Source organism: Podarcis melisellensis (assembly GCF_964234715.1).
Source record: "Podarcis melisellensis genome assembly, chromosome: 2".
In the NCBI taxonomy this organism is placed as follows: domain Eukaryota; kingdom Metazoa; phylum Chordata; class Lepidosauria; order Squamata; family Lacertidae; genus Podarcis; species Podarcis melisellensis.
Window position 1 is genome coordinate 48,583,393 of NC_138529.1, and position 19,639 is coordinate 48,603,031.

At 40.6% G+C, this 19,639-nt stretch overlaps 2 protein-coding genes across 2 annotated transcripts in view; one reads left to right on the forward strand and one right to left on the reverse strand.

Moving 5' to 3' along the window:
- LOC309363116 (interleukin-12 subunit beta-like) overlaps nt 1-9,693 on the forward strand; it is a 28,932-nt gene extending 19,239 nt beyond the window's left edge. Inside the window, exons 3-8 of the mRNA XM_081899197.1 lie at nt 531-803; nt 1,656-1,764; nt 3,881-4,068; nt 6,712-6,848; nt 8,067-8,215; nt 9,589-9,693. Of these exons, the coding sequence (XP_081755323.1) occupies nt 531-803; nt 1,656-1,764; nt 3,881-4,068; nt 6,712-6,848; nt 8,067-8,215; nt 9,589-9,661 (929 nt within the window). The 3' untranslated portion in view covers nt 9,662-9,693. The remainder of the gene's footprint in view (nt 1-530; nt 804-1,655; nt 1,765-3,880; nt 4,069-6,711; nt 6,849-8,066; nt 8,216-9,588) is intronic.
- A 2,339-nt stretch (nt 9,694-12,032) lies between these two features.
- LOC309363128 (serine protease inhibitor Kazal-type 6-like) lies at nt 12,033-19,397 on the reverse strand. Its single transcript, XM_081899235.1, has 4 exons — nt 19,278-19,397; nt 17,610-17,632; nt 13,152-13,270; nt 12,033-12,174 (listed from the first exon to the last, which is right to left on the reverse strand). The coding sequence occupies exons 1-4, from the start codon at nt 19,354-19,356 to the stop codon at nt 12,108-12,110; spliced, it is 288 nt and encodes a 95-aa protein (XP_081755361.1). The 5' UTR covers nt 19,357-19,397; the 3' UTR covers nt 12,033-12,107.
- Nucleotides 19,398-19,639: the final 242 nt, after the last annotated feature.

Below are 19,639 nucleotides of genomic sequence, written 5' to 3' on the forward strand. Positions count from 1 at the left end.
GCTGGTTGTCTGTAACACCTTGCCAAATGTTTTTTTTTAAAAAAAAATCCGAAAAGCAATGTGGGCTAAAAATGGTGGTTGACATCCATGCAAGGTATTCTCATTGGTCAGAAATATGCTAATCCAACTAAACACCCACCAGCACAACCTCATGAAATTCCTCTGAAGTAGCTTCCTTCCATCCACTGATTCAGATGGACCGCTTAAAGCAGTGATGGCCAAACTTGGCCCTCCAGCTGTTTTTGGACTACAACTCCCATCATCCCTAGCTAACAGGACCAGTGGTCAGGGATGATGGGAACTGTAGTCCCAAAACATCTGGCGGGTCAAGTTTGGCCATCACTGTCTTAAAAGAAAACCACCTCTTCATATGTATGTGCTTCTTTTGGTCTAAGTTTCCATTTAAGTCTTTCAATTATATCAGTAAATCTAAAAATGAAGTTGATTTATTAGTATTTTCCAGGAGGACGGTACCTTTCTGTTGGGCTCACCATTCTTTCCTTTCCACTTTTCCTTTTTACAATATTCAGTGCACTTTGTTGAAGCCACAGCACTACCTGAGAAAATAATGCTCACCTGCAATACATCTAAGGAGCCAAGTGCATTGGTTTATTGGGTGAAAAATATGAAATTGGAAGGAAATGGCAAGAGTTTGGAAAAAACCATCCGGGGATACCCAGATGCTGGCAAATATGTTTGTAGGAGCAACACCACAGATGCTATTTTAAGTTACAGTACCGTGTATATTAAGAAGAAAAATGACAACGGTGAAGTAGCTGAGTCAATTCTCAGTCCTTTCAAAGGTAAGCCTGTGCACAATCTATTTTAATTATACACAGAACACCCATCAGTACTGCTATGTAAGAAGCAAGGTGCAAAAAGAATAAGAAAAATGATTCTGCCATTGTTGACTATTGTATATCATTAAACAGGCAGCTCAGCAGCATGATACTAGGTATGCCCTCCAACCACAAGATCCAGTCTGGATCCTGATTTGGTGCTTCAAAAGGCAACATGCTTTGATTCAGAGCACTTGGGATGCCCTTGTTGGAAGTATAGTTTTTTACTTTCTGAAATATGGCAACCCTAGATTACATGCAAATAGACTGAGGGTGTGTGTGTGCTGGGCACCTTTGGATTTTGATATATACATTTAATTTTAAGGAAATTTATATAACTTTTTAAAAAATTGGGGGCAGAATTGAATTAAATTGACAGCTGCGGTAATCCCTTTTTAGGGGATGAAGCCTGCCAAAATTCAGGTGGATAATCAGCAGTTTTCTACAGTTTTGAAGCAGTTTTTTTAAAAAATCATTTAATCTTCCTCTTTGTCTCATGGCCAATTTGTATGAAAATAGCACATATGAAAGAAATACCTTTAGATAAGAAACTTGCTAAATTACAGATAGATAGGCTCAGTTTTTGTGTGTAAAGTACCTTTTAATATTTATTTTGGTCCTGTCAGTTTATCAGTAAAAACTGGTTATGAATATAGTAGCCATGAGTAGCTACCAGGACCTGTTTTTCCATCATCTCCCATCCCCATCTCACTTAAATGAATGCTGCTTTTGAAACTTTGTGTACGTATGGCATGCTCTAAAATGTGTTGTCTGTTTTGCTGCTCTTAGATGTGTTAATTCTTTGTTTCATTCTAGAAGAAAGCAACAGACCCTACTTCAAATGTACAGCAAACAATTTCTCTGGGGACTTCAAGTGTTTTTGGAAACCACTCGAGCAGAATTCAAATTTGAACTTTACAATTAAGTAAGATACTGTCCCACCCCACCCCCCATATTGTTTCAAGCAACATTTCGTAGAGAATAGGCCCAAGAAATTATTGTACTATTGAGGGTTAGGATGAAGCTTTTGTGGCAGAGAGTGCCAACTCGCCCTTTAATTAAATAGATCTATAGGATAGAGAAAATACCATTTTCAGTGTCTTGGTGCTTCTTGGGATATTATTTTACAATAACTTCTGAGTTAGGAAGTTGTGCTTAGAACCTCACAGGGCTTCCTTTTATTTCCAAATCTCTTCTCCCAGATATTTCAATGAGAGTGAGAAATCTGGTAAATGATCGCAAATGGCAAATGGCTAATTGCTTTAGAGGAAAAACAAAAAAATTCCTTCCAGTAGCACCTTAAAGACCAACTCAGTTAGTTCTTGGTATGAGCTTTCGTGTGCATGCACACTTCTTCAGATACCTGAAGTATCTGAAGAAGTGTGCATGCACACGAAAGCTCATACCAAGAACTAACTGAGTTGGTCTTTAAGGTGCTACTGGAAGGAATTTTTTTGTTTTGACTATGGCAGACCAACACGGCTACCTATCCGTAACTGCTTTAGAGGAAGTATTTTTTTGGGGGGGGGGCGGACTTAATTCGAATGGAAGATAATAAGCTAAAACATTTTGCAATAGCAATGATTTTCTGAAGCAGTGAGCCTTGTGGTACCTTAAAGACTAACCTTAAAGTTTATTGTATAATAAGCATTTACATTTGTGAGTTAGAGGCTGCTATCATATACACAAAGTCTTAGCCTCAGTATACTATAGAGAATTGTGACTAGTAAGACCAAAAGACTACAAAACACAAGGTATACCATCTCTATGGGATATCAATTCAAAGCTCAACTATGTACAGTGGCTACTCAGAACCTACTTTCTTCCTAGCTTTGTTGTGTTAACAGCTGTAATCAGAGATAAATCCCTGGTTCCAATTAAGTCCCAACTTAATAGAATCAAACCTGCTGAAAATGTGAGCAAGCAATTCAAAGACACTAAATATCCACCAAATACTAAGCATGATTTACTTTTAAGCAGGTGCCATTTATATAGTGTACCCATTACTGTTCTGATGTAGGTGAGGGTGTTCTCCCAATTCATTCATGTTATAGCCACCAACACAGCAGCTGCCTTTATGAGCACGTAGTCTAAGGAATGCAGAGGACACAGGTGCAAAATGAGCTCATAATAACTTTGATTTAAACTGCAAGCGGAAGACCATTTTCAGCAGCAAGAGAGCTCACCCTAAAATAGATTATTAGTACACTATGAGTCAAAGAAATTGACATGGCAAACCAGATATTATGAATTTCTATGCCATTGCTCTTCTGTTGCTGAATAGCAGTGAAACTCTCAAAATGTTCTGGGCAATTGAAAGGTTTCCTTGCCAGCTTCTGAATGTCAGGATATGCAGTTATGTATTCTTTACAGCAGGAATGGGACACTTCTAGCTCTCCAAATGTTGCTTTAGGGCATAGGGCAGGGATGGGGTGCCTTTGGTCCTCCAGATGTCACTGAGCTACAACTCACATCATCCCCAGACTGTTCATGTTTGTCAGAGCTGTGCTTGTCAGAACCAATGGGAGTTTAGCAATGTTTAGAGGGCCAAAGGCTTCCCATTTGTGGTGTAGAGACACTGAATTGAAGATGGAAATTGTTGGCAGATGGTATATGATGCGACCACCCACAAAGAACTTCCTCTGGCCAGTATATCTCCTCTTAGAGGATGAGAAGGTGAATGAGCTAATGGTGGTATGGCTGATGTTGTCAGTTGTGTTCCTTGAAAGGATATGAGGACAGTCAGCATCTTGGTTTCTGGCACAGCGTAGTTCCTTCTAAATGATGACATACTTTATACAAATAGGCCCTAGTCCATGAAAACTGATGACGCAATAAATCTGACCTATTAGTTTTTGAAGTGCCAGAATACTCTTTCTTGCCGTATATTAAATTGGCTATCCCTCTGAGGAAATATTTTCTGAATACCTGCCCTGCATTAATGTGTTATTGCTGCTAAGGTTGGGAAATAAAGTTACAAAGTCATTTTTCTAAATTTGGGGGGAACTACCCATTCAATTCCATCTCTGTTTTGAATTCAGAGTCACATCAGGAAATGCAGTCTGTGATGAGCCTGTCGGACCAGAGGCAGGAATGTACACTGCTTCCTGCAGAAAAGGAATTCCCTGCCCATCCACTGAGGAGTACGAAGAAATTGGGATTGCTCTAGAGGTTTTCCATGGATTTGAATATGAAGAACATACTCACAACTTCTTCATCAAAGATATTTGTAAGTTATGCAAAAAGGTTTGGAATGGGGGTAGTGGTGGTGGTGAATAAATCACCGTCAAAGAAATTGGGCTGGATCCAGAGCAACATATTTGAACTTAGTTCCCATCGAAATTATTAGAACTTCACTGTCATGATTAACTTGCTGTATTGAGTTCAATGGGACCTAGGTTCAATTAATTTACTCTGCATCTAGCCCACAGCAATATATAATCCTTCATCTGCAGCACATAGTGTTTTGGTGCTAGAAGGCAGCATTGATTTTTTCCATGAACCATCATTGAATTGCATCCTGATAAAAGAACTCTCACTTCCAAATCAATTTAAAAAGCAGGGTGGGGGGTTTAGTAGTATTTTGAAATTAGAACAATCCACCATAAATAATGACGTGGGAATAAATAATTAGATATCCAAATTTAGTGATTCCACATAAAGAGTGCTAAACAATTTGAGCAATCGTTTCTATATCTGAAAGGGCTTACTAACATACCTTTATTCACATACTGAATCCATTAGTTGATTCCTTATAAAACTTTCACTTTTGCTCATATAGTAATAGTGGTTAAAAGGGTATAAAATGTCAGGCACATCACTTGCTCTACAACGTACTTGAGTCATTTGGTGTGGTAATTCTGATCTTTTCTAATGATTATTGAGAAGCCAAACCCTACCTCTGTTAGATGCCAGGGAGTAAGGCACACCCAAATCCAATAAAGAAACAAGGAAAAGCAAAAACAAATAATTCTTGACCTCAGTAACCTATTAGTAGTTTTTAATCTGCACTGCCGCTTGAGCTTGAAAGGAATAGATGAATCACTAAAGAAAGATTTGCCAATCGTAATTATGTAGGCTATTCATAGCTTCCGTATTATTACTGCTAATTAGTATACTGTTCTAATGGTTACATTGTTGTAAGTTAATTGTAAGACGGCTAGTGGTGCACAGTGTGGTTAGAGAATTCCTCAAGCATATGCATATAGTTTGCATCCAACATTCATTCATTAAGCCTTTATTGACATAATTTAGACAATAAAAATCATTTTTTAACTGGAAAAGAAAACATCCATGAAACATTGGTAATCCAGACATATTAAACACATAAAACATAGAAAAGACTCAGAAGCCACCATTAAGTAAAATTAAGTACTTTTAAATTTGACTTTAAAAATCTTGACTAAAGTATCCTGAAACAATTTCAGTAGAGATTATTGAGTAGTGATAGAGTATTGGACTAAATTTAGGTCCATTCTCTAGACTAGTTTATCAGTGAGAATGTGATCTCATAATGGCCCCCTATTTCCAATTCTATACTTCTGTTCCTATGATAGTGCCTAGCATGAGAAAGGAGAAGAAAAAAACAGTAAATTAATCTTCCTCATTAAAGCAGTTAGGGGCCATTTCTCCAGCTACAGTCTTTTATCACTGCAGTTAGAAAAACAAAATAGTGGTGTGTTTTTCTGATTCCTATGATTCCCTTTTGAAACATTTGTATTTATGCACTAAATCTAGACCTCAGCTCATGAGGGAGCACTCAGGCAATGCTCAAAAGCCTTGTCTTCCACCTATGACCACTAAAAACAGTCACTACTGCATAGTCCTATTCCAGAGCTGGGAAAAGTCTGGAACTTGAATGAACATTGACAGATGCAGATGAGCACATTCCCCATGTGTTTTCACTTGACTTCACAGTACTGTCAAAATCAAATTTAATATCTATATGAAGAAGGCTAGACTGCCATTAGCCACTGCCATTAGTCACCAGTGGTCACCTGAGACAAAAAAAGTTGGGTGTCACCCCCACTCTCCGAGTAGTAGCAAGATTCCAGGGGTTTCCAGGCACTCACCCAGGGTTTGCGCTCCTTTGGAGAACTGAAGACGTGGAAGAGACTTTCATAGCTTTAAGAAATATGATTTATTCACATACTGTATTTGCACGTTCAGTCTGCATGGAGGGAGTCCAGATCTCACAGCAAGGTCATTTAGCACCATAGATCTATTACAATATCAATGTAACAAACAAACAAACAAACAAACAAATTTCCTCACTTGTCCTGCAGCCCTTAAAAGCAATGGAAGCTTTTGGGCAATGGCATGGTGGTCAACCAATGATAAAGGTAAAGGGACCCCTGACCATTAGGTCCAGTTGTGGCCCACTCTGGGGTTGCGGTGCTCATCTCGCTTTATTGGCCGAGGGAGCCGGCGTACAGCTTCCGGGTCATGGGGCCAGCATGACTAAGCCACTTCTGGCGAACCAATGATACTGCTACCTTAAATGAAGGGGCAAGATGTAGTCAGATAGCTTTCCCTGGATAGCAGGTCCTTCAGCTAAGCAATACATTCCTAGGCTTTAACAGGCAAGACCTCATTTCATTTGCCCATTTCACAGCATTGTTAGAGGTTATACTTGCACTTACAGATTTTCGGAGTTTCTCAGTTGCTTCTTCTTTGGTGGCCAAGGTAGCAAACAGATAGCACATATACAATACACGTATGTGCACATGCACACACACTCCAGCCTTAACATATCTGGAGCCTCAGAACTCATCCAAATAATAAATGATAAGGATACTGGTGGAGGCATAAAGCCATCATTTTAGCAGTAGTATACAGTTAAAAATTATGCTGATCTCATTACCTCTTTCAGTAAAGCCTGATGCTGTTGAGTGCCAAATGGAGAACAGCCTATTGACTTGGACACCACCCAAAACCTGGAGCACTCCGGCTAGTTACTACAAGCTGACATACCAAATCAAGATGGTTCAGCATCCACGGAGAGACTGGGTAATTGGTGTTTTTCCTTTTATTATTATTATTTTTGAAATTTATATACCGCCCTATACCTGGAGGTCTTAGGGCGGTTCACAGAACAAAATCAAAATATAAAACCACAAAATACATCATCGAAATAAAAACAACAACCCAATAACCCCCCTCCCCATCAAACTTTAATGTTCAACCCACATTCTATCATGGAATGAAACAACTGAAGCTATAAACTGAGGAACTGAGAGAATGAGGTTATAAATGAACTTGGTGGTCTTATAGGCTATCACAGACATATTTACATTCTTGCTGTATTAGGCACCCAGATCCATTCAGTCTTACTTTTTATTTGCCTTCCAGCACTGTTCACCCAGATGCAATTAGGATGCTCACAAACACGGAAGTTGCTGTTCCTTCTTTTTTGTTTATCCACATCTGTATATTCAGAGGAACATTGCATCACAGCACAGCACACAGTCTAAAGATATTTCACCCTCCCTTATTGCTGATTTCTCCAACAATGGGATCTGGCAACAGTGGTCCAACACTGTGAGCCCGCTGCAATGTGGAAGCGGCAGGCTCCAGTGGGTGAGTGCCTCCCCAGTGTGTGCTTCCCTGGCACACACCCCACATTCCCCCCACATGGGCGTGCACCCCCAGTGCTTGTCAGCCCTCCCCTGGCAGCGATTGGGGATGCTGTGCTGCTGAACCTCACCACCTATTCTCATTCTCAGTTTATAGCAAGGATGGAGAGTCTGTGGTCCTTCCATCAGTCATATCAGCATGGTCAATGTTCACAGATGATGGAAGTTGTAGTCCGTCAACATCTGGAAGGCCACAGGTAGACTAAATACAGTGGTACCTCGGGTTAAGTACTTAATTTGTTCCGGAGGTCCTTTCTTAACCTGAAACTGTTCTTAACCTAAAGCACCACTTTAGCTAATAGGGCCTCCTGCTGCTGCTGCACCGCCACTGCACGATTTCTGTTCTCATCCTGAAGCAAAGTTCTTAACCTGAAGCACTATTTCTGGGTTAGCGAAGTATGTAACCTGAAGCGTATGTAACCTGAGGTACCACTGTATATGTTTGCGTGGAGAAAGATAGGAATCTGGTGGCACATTGTATCACTGACTATCCATGTTCAGTTCCTGCCTGCAAACTATAGGCACACATGTTTGCCTGCTCCGTTGGGGATCCTTTCTAGTTCACTAAAGTGGGCTGTGCTTTTGTTCTCAGATTTGTGAGGTTGACAATGCTATGCAGCTTCAAGATGGAAACTCCTTAAGCTGCCACAACAGATTGTTCCATCGTGGAACAATTTATATCCGTTCCAGGGAGCACTATAAGAGAAATTCAGCTTGGAGCGACTGGTCTGAGCCTTGCAGGTATCTGGTTGAATATACAATTGATTTCAGTGACTGAAGTTGTTTTGGTAGTTATAAGGATTTATTTTTGGCACTCTTATTTGCATTTAATTCAAAGCTTGTGGTATATACTTTATATTGATAAGGAAATCTGAACTTAAATGAGGCCTGGAGAAGCTCAAATGTGTACAAAAGTTTAGTCCAGTTAACCTTGTAACAAAACCTTGTCTGCTCCATAGAAGCCTACTTCCCTACACTTATTCTCTTAATGTTGCCTCTTTCAACAAGGCAGATAATTCCTCCTGATTTATGATGGGAACACATACAGAGCCACACTGAGGCCATGTTTGGGCTTGCTATTTTGATATGTATGGGTGTTTGTGTAAGAAGGAAGTTGGTTTAGGCATCCACACCTGCATGTCCTGTTTCAAAGCCTTCCAAATGGCTAAAGTTTCCAGTGCCCTATTATCCTAGACCAGAAGTAAAGAACTTTTACAGACCCTTCCTGGGGCCACATGCAAGTGGTGGGCTTGGCCATAAGGAAAAGTGGGACAAGCAATGGATGTGATTCCTACCTTTGGAGGGTAGGCTGCCTCACACAAAAGCCAGAGGTTTCTATACACACATATGCCTCCATCCTTCAGGCAGGAAGCAAGAGACATTTTCACAATTCAAGGCAATTAGGCAAAAGCACTTCTGTTAAGTTGCAGAGAACAGCAAGATAGAGAGAACTGGAAGACTTCATTCAGCCCCTGAACGTGAGGTTTTCACTTTTTTGGAGCATTGGCAGACAATACCCCTCCTTTGTTGTGGTTTTCTCCCTTCAAATTAGGGAAAGGCAGAGTAGGAGGTGGCAGCCATCTCTCTGTTTCTGGAAAGGAAGTACTGAGAGAGCCTTATCCCAACGCAGCTTCTCTGAGTTTTGGATATGGTTCAACTTTCCGTTTCTCTCCACCTCCACTTCTGCTCTGAACTTTGAAGGTGGTATAATTCAGCCATCATTGCACAATGACTGTGTGTACTCATCCCACTAATGTATCTGTTGGTCAAACTGGTTCTGCAAGTTATTGGGGTGCCTCTGAAACAAATGAACGTGTCATACTATCTTGAAAAACCCTCTATCCAAGCTGGATGTGCTTTCTCTTTTTATAGTAGGGAGGGTATTCATGCTCCCCATGACTTAGCCTGCTTATAAGCAAATGTATATATGATTGCACAGTTAAGAAAGTTCCGCCATAACATTCTCACGATCTCTGCAAGGTATCAGATTAAAAGCCAGGGAAGAGAAAGAACATAATATGAGCAGAGAAAACACAGAATGATAAAATTTGCATGTAGCAGGAATGCTGCTTTAACAATAGTATTTGTCTTCAATGTTTCATTTTACTTTTCAGAAAGCAATCTGGCAAGCAGGACATACATGAAGATGGAATTAAAATTAGGCAATGCGAGTGTAAGAAGAACTGAAGCAGAAATTGACAGAAGAAATGTGTTTAATGAAGTACTATTTATTATTGGCTGTGGAAACCAATTAATATTATTAATATAATTTATTGTTATTAATTTATTATTAATAAAATTATTATTGTTGTTTATCATTTATTTTTTAAAATTGTTTTTATTTAAAAAATTATTGGGTTACAAAAGTCCATACAGCATCTCTGCTTCCTACAGATCAGTTCTATTCAATGTGAAATGCTGATGTTATAGACAGCTTGGCAGAGAGAAAGCGGGGCAGGGAGAGAAGGGGGGTGGTAAACTTTCATTATTTTACATAGTGTATGTGTGAGGTTTTTGTGTCAGCGTCATGTGGGTAGGTTCTCTTTCTATTCATTTATCAGTTTCCATTGGTGGTGAGTGATATGGGGTGGGGACAGGGCATGGCTGGTTGCCTTCAGTTGACTGCAGAGAGTTTTGCTTACGTGTGTGAGGGGGAGGGGTTGTTAGGTCAAGTTTTATATTCATATTCAAAACAACTTTTGAAATTGAATGGTCCATTTATCAGTTCTTCTGGCTTTCAGGAAGAGCAGAGTTTAGACTGCAGCACATTCCTCCTGGATTGAGCACCTTTCCTAAAGACAGTTGAACATCATAATGGATGCAAAGGATACTTTCTCAGCTACGGAAATGTTGAGAGTGAGTTCCATTGGAATCCACTATGCTTTTGAAAATGTGCTAAGCATTTGTGCCTTCAATTATTCTGTACCAGCCATTTTGATTTTTTGATTTTTTTAACATGTAACCAGGAACAATAATAAGAAACTGAATGAATGACAAGCTATTTTTTAATGAAATGATGATGATGGTCACTGGATGGTCTCTGCATGTACAAATCAACACATGGAAGGGGGAATGGAACTCCTTATGAGATTATGCCCTGCAAAATGGAGGGCTAGAGGCCATAATTCTACCACCACCGCCTCCATACTGCTTGTGTCTATCATCTATCTATCTATCTATCTATCTATCTATCATCTATCTATCTATCTATCTATCTATCTATCTATCTATCTATCTATCATCTATCTATCTATCATCTATCTATCTATCATCTATCTATCTATCTATCTACCTACCTATCTATCTATCTATCTATCTATCATCTATCATCTATCTATCATCTATCTATCATCTATCTATCATCTATCTATCATCTATCTATCTATCTATCTATCTATCATCTATCTCTCATCTATCTATCTATCTCTATCATCTATCTATCTATCTATCATCTATCTATCTATCATCTATCTATCTATCTATCTATCTATCTATCTATCTATCTATCTATCTATCTATCTATCTATCTCTATCATCTATCTATCTTTCTATCTATCTATCTATCTATCTATCTATCTATCTATCTATCTATCATCTATCTAATCTATCATCTATCATCTCAAGGATTGGGAACATTTGGCTCTCCAAATGTTGCTGAATTACAATTCTTATCCACCTTAGGGCCAATAACCAGGGATAATGGGAGTCACTGTTCATCAACATCTGGAGGGCCAAATATTCTCCATGCCTGTTTCAGAGTATAACCCAGAAAACAGGGCCTGTATTTTAACAACTATTTTCTTATTTAAATTAGTTTGAGTCAGAGATAGGATAATGAATTATCATTGATTGCAAATGCAAGATAATTAATAAACTCTGATTTATTCACTCATTTTTATTTGTATGCCTCCTTCTGGCAACTCCTGCAGCCAAGCTGGTGCCCAGGACTTCCATACACACTGCCGAGTGTCTTTGGTGCTGCTAGCGCAACAGTTTGTTGTCACCCCTGGAGGCACACTCCATTGTCTCTCGAGACAGGTGGATGCCAACAACCACCATTGGTATGGACATAAACTCAAAAAAATAGATTTCCATCTCAATATTTTCAGAATATTTTTCCTATATCTGCTCATATTTATTATGTAATTATGAATTAAGATGTGTATTTATGCATGCTTTTAGAACTTTTCAAAAAAAAATTAAAAAACCCCCCCGATATTTAAGGGGCATCTGAATAGAAATGATGAGTCCTTTGTAATGACATATCAAATTGGAAAATAATTGAATTCAATTATTATTATTCTTAGAGTTGATATTCATGATTTCCCTTCAGAAGCAATCCAAAACAAAAAGTTTGCTCTGAAGGAGCAGACCAGAATACCCTGCATTGTGGTTCCTATTGCACTGAAGCCATTTCAGCTGAGTATATGTCTAATTCCATTCCTGCAATAAATGGGCTGCCTGCCAGTTACCATGAGGCTCTGCCACTGGGATGGGAAAAGCAAAAGCAGGAAGCAACTACAGATGTGTTGACTTTTGTTTAATGAACAAGCAGGTTGTGGAACTGCAGCATTCTCACTATCCATCATGCAAGATCAAGTAGAATTAGTCAGCACAACCAAAAGTGATATTTTCATGGAGTACTTTTCCTGTCAATACATGGGCCAGGGTGTCTGTATCTCACTTTTCCACAAGAAGCTCTAGAAAAGAAATCAGAAAAGTATCACTGAGAAGCTCTGGAAGAACAAACCATTATTGACCACAATCGAACACTGGGCTCAAACAGTGCCTAATTCTGTGTTCAGTTGCAGCTGTTCTAAGTTTTGCTAGATAATGATTAACATGAAAGAGACTGGATCCTTTGTGGTTACAGTACATGAGCTCTATGCACATTTGCAGACTCACAAATCCTGAACTGTAAAGAACACAATGCATTCTTTCATCCACATCCCATTCCCACGTAATAAAAATAAACTTGCATAAAACTGGCTCTGGCATAAGTATTAGTAACTTCTTTACAAAACATGCTGCATCATATACACTGCAAGCACCAAATGTAACCATCAGCACCACAGATTTTAATCAGCGGCCATTTTGTTATCAACTTGAAAAACGAAAACATCCTCTCATCAGAAAAAAAGGCAGCTGTGAACTTCAGTTATCCTGGTATTTTAACAGTGTCAACATACTATGACAATTTGGTTTCTATGAAAAGAAACAACTGAACAGCCCTTCTTTTGAGAGTAGAATAAAATTCCTTCAGTTGCTCTTTAGACCCATCTATTTTCTTTCTTTTTATGGAATGAAATCTCAGCTAGTCTGGAATCTGACCCACTGGAATAGGGACATCCCATTCCATAATGATAATTTTACTATTTATACCCCACACATCTTACTGGGTTGCCCCAGTCACTTTGGGCAGCTTCCAACATATATAAAAACATAACAAAACATTAAACATAAAAAAAACTTTACAGGATCGCCTTCACACGGCTCAGTATTTCTCCAATGAAAATAGGGACATTCTAAGGAAAAATGGGACTGGGGAGGCTTCTCTAAATCAGGGATGTCCTTGGAAAATAGGGACACTTGGAAGGGCTGAAATTATCAGGTGTTAACTTTCATGGCCAGGTAGTGTTTAAAAACATTACTGCTTGCTGATTAACTGCAACCTCACCTCATAGCTTTGCCAAGAAAACATGTATTCTTGTATGTTTTGCCATCTGAGCCACAAACAAATGACTCAACTGGTGGGCACGCAAAATATTCTTCCTTTTGATTTATGATGCAGCTCCTCTGAAAATTAAAAAAGACAGTATTAATTAGGTGTAGCATCTTATGGCTGATGCTAATGTCTCAATCACTAATGCCCCCTTGCCCCACCTCTATGAGCATACTAGGCAATGGCACTGTCAAGGAGGGAAACTGTGAAGATGGGTCCTGACAGACAGCCCAGGGCATAAACCTATAAAGCACCTGCAGAAATAGACATCATCTGAATTCCTCCAGAAAGCTTCTGGCCTCTGTGTCCAGGCCCAGGGGTACCCTGGGGAAATTATGGTGATAGTGACTGCGACCTTCTCAACCTGCACTCTTCTTCAGAGCACCAGGCCATTACAAAAGTTCTTTTTTTAAAGGACGCTAGTGTCAGCAGCTTTTGAATTATGGTGCTGGAGGAGACTCTTGAGAGTCCCATGGACTGCAAGAAGATCAAACCTCTCCATTCTTAAGGAAATCAGCCCTGAGTGCTCACTGGAAGGACAGATCGTGAAGCTGAGGCTCCAATACTTTGGCCACCTCATGAGAAGAGAAGACTCCCTGGAAAAGAACCTGATGTTGGGAAAGATGGAGGGCACAAGGAGAAGGGGACGACAGAGGGCGAGATGGTTGGATAGTGTTTTCGAGGTTACCAGCATGAGTTTGACCAAACTGCGGGAGGCAGTGGAGGACAGAGGTGCCTGGCGTTCTCTGGTCCATGGGGTCACAAAGAGTCGGACACGACTAAACGACTAAACAACAACAGTGTCAGCAGCAAAAGGTTCCCTAAGGCCCTTAGCACTAATATAGCGACAAATTCAGAAGTTCAAGGTCTATTCATGATAGTCACGCACCAAAGCCCAAAGAAGATCTGAGGCTTGTTGAGGCTGCTAAGGTGAGGGGAGGGGAGGGGAGCCTTCCATGCCTCAGATGAGCAGTTTAATGAGCCCCCACTGTGCCTCTCCAGCTCGCATGAGCCAGATCAGTGGAGTGGGGGGGCTTGCTCAGGCGAGGCACAGAGAGGGTTCCACATCTCAGGTGAGCAGCTTACCGAGCTCCCTCCCCTGTTCTGCTTCGGCTCATGGTTGCTCAGCTGAGGTGTGATAGCTGGGAGGTTGAAGAGATTCAGCAAAGTCCCTCTGTGCCTTCGGATCATGAGGAGATCCTCTCTGGACTCTGGAGCACCTAGAGGATGTCCCCTTTGGGCTCTGGGGAGGGTCTCCTCATGAGCCAGAGGCACAGCGGGGCTGGTCAGGTCTCTGCCTCCATTTCCAGGGCCCAGATGAGAGGTGCTAGAACCCTGAGTTCCAGCTGGAAAAAACCTTGTCACAGCAATGCCCCCTCAGAGCCACACAACTTCTAAGATTATGCAACCTACTAAGATTATACAAGAACATTACAATCGAAGAAGAAGAAGAAGAAGAAGAAGAAGAAGAAGAAGAAGAAGAAGAAGAAGAAGAAGAAGAAGAAGAAGAAGAAGGGATTCATGGCAATGCTTGATGCAGATCTCTGTGTGTTTCCTTTCAGCTAGATCAACCATTTTCTGTGCAGGTCCATGGGGAAATGATTTGGAGTGCTCCAATATCTTCTTTCAGAGTGTAGTCAGCTGTGTTTTCTGCCATGTTCTCTTGTACATAACAGAACTTGCACACCATTCTCTTGAAACAGAAGCGCCCTGTGTTTTCAGTGTTGATAAAAATATTTAGCTTTGGAACATAACAGCACCTAAAAACACTTATGTCCCTGTGGAGATGGCAGAATTGAATCAGTGGTGCATGCCCTCCTGGCATGCACTCTTTACAAAGACCTGAGGAACAAAATTATCACCCCTCTTTTATTGTCCATTCCGGGTCGCCCAACCACTGCCACAGTGTCTTTTCTCCTGGCAGATCAAGAGGAGCAGATGACAGCAAAGGTCACAAGGTTTTTAGCTGGGGCAATCGGAAAAAGGTCCACTATTTGACTGCTGATTCAGGACTCTAAATTGGTGTTTTATATAATCAACATTTTATGTTGTTCTGTGTATACTGCAATGTTCTTTTGTTGCTATGGCTGTTGGCTGATGCAAATGAAGTTGTATTCATTCATTCACAGCACCTAAAAAGCACACCTTGATTGTGCAGCTTTAGGACACTGGAGACAGGGCTGCAGAAATAGCAAAAGGTCTTTGATCCCTTGCAACCCTGGACAACTGCACCACTCACCCTTAGGCCACAGCATTTGCCACCACACTATGCCTGGTGCTCTCTAATGCCAGGTCTGATGCAGCTAAATAGGCAGCCTTGAGCAACTTGTTACTGGCATCCTGACTTTGCCTCTTTGAAGCAGGGACATCACCCATGCAAGCCAGCCCTGTCACATAGGACGCCCAACCTTCTTACATGGAGTGAACAGGTTCCCTACTACTGGGAACACTGAAGAACCAACATGGGTAGGTTCAGAGGAGAAGCTGGCTGAGTTAATCTCATGCTTCCACAGATACAAATTCAGAATGCCTAAAGAGGGCTTATTGCTTAAACTAGGGATGGGGAACCTCAAGCCCATGGGCCAAAAGAGGTTCTTCAGGCCTATGCTTTTCAAGCTGCACTGGCTCCCGGTGGAGTACAGGGTCAGATTTAAGGTGCTGCTTTTGACCTTTAAAGTCCTTCATGGCCTAGGACCCTCGTATCTACGGGACCGCCTCTCCCGCTATGCCCCACGGAGAGCCTCAAGGTCCATAAATAGCAACACCCTAGTGGTCCCGGGCCCTAGGTGTTATGTACTGAAGTTCTCACCCTGGGCCAGCAGGGTGAGATAGTTTTCACTCAGGTCCACGTCAGTTATTTTAGGCGGGAAACCCTGGGTTGTTGTTGCTACAATGTTGACAGCCGGCTGCCTATAAAAGCAGACCGGCTGAGCTGTTTGCGGTTCAGTTCTGTCCAGCGTACAAATAAAGAGCTGCTCTGGAGAAATCGCTGTGTCGTCTGCTATGTTCGCCCACAACTTAACACTAAGGAAGTTAGATTGACTTCAACCAGAGCCAGGGCCTTTTCAACTCTGGCTCCAGCCTGGTGGAATGCTCTGCCTCATGAGACCAGGGCCCTGCAGGATCTGATTTCTTTCCGCAGGGCCTGTAAGACAGAGTTGTTCTGCCTGGCCTTTGGCTTGGAGCCAATTTGATTCCCTCCCTCCCTCCCTCTTTTTTCTTTTCCTTCTCCTCCTGCGATGAGGCTACATTTTAATATTTTAATGTTTCAATATTTTAATGTTGTATTTTAATTTTGTTTTTAAGTTGTAATCATTCAACTTGTTTTTATTATTGCTTGCAAGCCACTCTGAGCCCGGCCTTGGCTGGGGAGCGCGGGGTATAAATAAAAATTATTATTATTATTATTATTATTATTATTATTATTATTATTATTATTATTATTTGGTCAATGGCACTGTCTGTAGGCCACTCCCTATCTGCATCCACACCACTGAGTGGCCTGGCCTTGCTTTGCACCTTCCTCAAGTGTTTTCCCCCTGGCCAGAATGTGTCACTGAATGCTTATAATGCCACTTCCTTGCCTGGATGGAGGATAGAGAGCTATGTCTCAGTGTGTGTAGAAACTAGCCTACTGTAAAATCTGCATTATTGCTCCAAGCACCACAGACATGTAGTCCTTGGAAGGTTTCCAAGGCCTGTGGGCTGAAAGGGTTATCTGCTCCTTTCTTAGCCTAACTTACTTCACCTCATTGTACCAACACAGCTATAGTGGCACTCCGAACTCCTGAAAAGAGGATGACACAAATATTACAAATAAATGAAAAATCCCTCAGCAGGTGGGAATATAGATTTTTTTTAAAATTAAATATAGATTTAAAAATAAAATAAAAATAAATATGCCCTCAGCTGGTGATTTCTGGTATTTACCACACCAGGAAGAGAGGAAAAAACCACAAAGTACTTTAACATCTGGTATCATAAGTACCATCTCTTGCCACATGATGGGGTGCTGTCATAAGAAATATTCACCTTAACAGCCAAACCAAATGTCTGAAATACATTTTGGATTGCAATATTTTACTCATAAAAATGTGGATCATATTCAAGAACTGACCAAAAAAAAATAATATGAAATTTTAATGTGTGTATTTTGGGGAGAGGGAGCACATTTTAATGCTTCAATCCTGGGCAGAATTACTAGGAGGTAAATTCCGCTGAACTCAGTGGTATTTGCTGCTGCGTAAACACGCTTAGGATTGTTCTTTAAAAGTCCGTGTGAAAATTAGCAAGTGAAGAATTCAATGTTGGTCCAGTAAAGTTTGGAGCAGGAGAGATTAGGCAATTTGCTCCTAACTAAATGGGATTTCATCAGTTTCTCCTCAAATAAGACAAAGAGTAAAATGAACTCACCTTTGTCTCTTTAGCAGTGGAACCTAGAATTAGAAAATAACAATAATCCTCAAATGAAAAGAAGATAAAATATAAGAGATACATTAAATTAATGTTTCATTTTGCTTTAGAAAAACGAGACTTGTGAAATCAAACCCCCAATCTATAATTTACTGATGTGGCATTTTTGGACACAATATCCCATTCTTTGAAGCTGTTAATATTGTGGGCTTTCATATTTATTCACACAATGAAATTGTGGGCAGTACGTCAAGGTTCTAATCCTCGCCGTATGTGCCGTTGTGAAGCTTCCTTTGATCTTGTTCCAGAAGCTGTGGTTAGTGCAGAATTCTGCAGCACGATTGCTGACAGGAGTGAGACAACCACTGGTTGCCAACTTGCTATTGGGCTAAGTTCAAAGTGCTACGATTAGTATACAGTGGTACCTCTGGTTACGAACTTAATTTGTTCCGGAGGTCCGTTCTTAACCTGAAACCGTTCTTAACCTGAGGTACCACTTTAGCTAATGGGGCCTCTTGCTGCCGCCGCACCGCCAGCACGTGATTTCTGTTCTAATCCTGAGGTAAAGTTCTTAACCTGAGGTGCTACTTCCAGGTTAGCAGAGTTTGTAACCCAAAGTGTTTGTAACCCGAGGTACCACTGTATAAAGTCTTTAACAGCTTGGAACTAGTTTACCTACAAAGTCGCCCTACCCCATACATGACCCCTAGATTGCTTTGATCAGTGGTACTGGCACTTTTACAGGTGCCACATAATACTTGTTCCACATTTGTAAGAAATTAATCTTTCAGTGTGGTGGCACCCACAGTTTGGAATTCCCTGCCAACTGATATCAGGCAGTACTGACTTCACTTCACTCTTTTTGGCACCTGTTAAAAACATTTTTGTTTAGGCAAGCCAGTACAGACATGTCAAATGCTGCCGTGTGCTTTAAGCGGGGTTTTAACTTATTGTCGATTTTAATTATTTTTTAAATGTTTTAATTAATTATTTTTACCTGTTTTTACTGATAATTTCACTACTTTATTCTTTTTGTAAACCACTCTGAGGCTTTCCCCCTCACAACTGAGCTGTATATAAGTTTAAAAAATAAATAAATTCACAGTGTGCCTCCAGTTGACATGTTTAATTGACAATCATAACCGTGTCTGGATTGTACTACCCAAGAGCTATTGATTCTCATTGCATATCAGAAAAACAGGAAAAGAATGTGGTGTCTGCAGATCACGTCTGTGCAGATTTTAGGGAAATAACTAAACATATGTACAAATAAATATGTAAGCCAGTTGTACATTAATATTTCAGTTATACATTTTCCTGCAAAAGGATTTAGGAAGTTCCTCTCTGGTGAGCCATTACTTGCTGCAGCGTTCAGATTTTACTTCAGTCCTGTTCAGGTGTTCACATGGACATATGCCAAGGGACTGATCAGGCTCTCACTTGCAGACCTCATTTCTGTCCTCCATAACATTTGCACAGTGCCTGCATACAGAGACCCAAACATGCACAGGTTCCAGTTCACACAACCCAGGATCCCTCTATTTCCATGGTTTTGATACTTGCATGCAGGAGCATCTGCAAGTTTGAGTAAACGTAAGAGAAAATGGTACTCTTGGACATATGAACATACAGAATGAACAGGGATCCACTAGGTAGTAGGTTACGCACCTGAGAAGCAGCACAGGATCAGAGGAAGAAGCACAAAGGCAGCTGCGAGTTTCATAGTCTTGAAGAGTCTATCGCACATTAGTGTGTTTCTCTTAATAAATCCCTAAGACTGGCTAACCAGTGTGTGTATACAGCTATATAAGGAAAGACGAAAGAGTGGGTGGGCATGTTTTGCACATATATACATTATTTGCAGTAGAGTCCCTACATGCTGAAACGGCACATAGTATTGTGAAATCTTTGTGATAGGGTGGTACGGTAGTTTCAGGGAACACCCAGAAAGTTCTTCAAAAGCAGACTCAAGAATGCTTCTGTGAAAGCAGGACAAACATGAATTTCATTCTTGATCTTTGCACTGTGTA

Coding starts and splice junctions, on each gene's coding strand:
- LOC309363128 (XM_081899235.1), bottom strand. CDS start 19,356: ATGTGCGATAGACTCTTCAAGACTATGAAACTCGCAGCTGCCTTTGTG. Junction 13,271..17,609: donor CCACTGCTAAAGAGACAAAG/GTGAGTTCATTT, acceptor TTTAATTTTCAG/AGGAGCTGCATCATAAATCA. Junction 12,175..13,151: donor TTTCTTGGCAAAGCTATGAG/GTGAGGTTGCAG, acceptor TTTCTTTTCTAG/AGCTTCTTGTGGAAAAGTGA.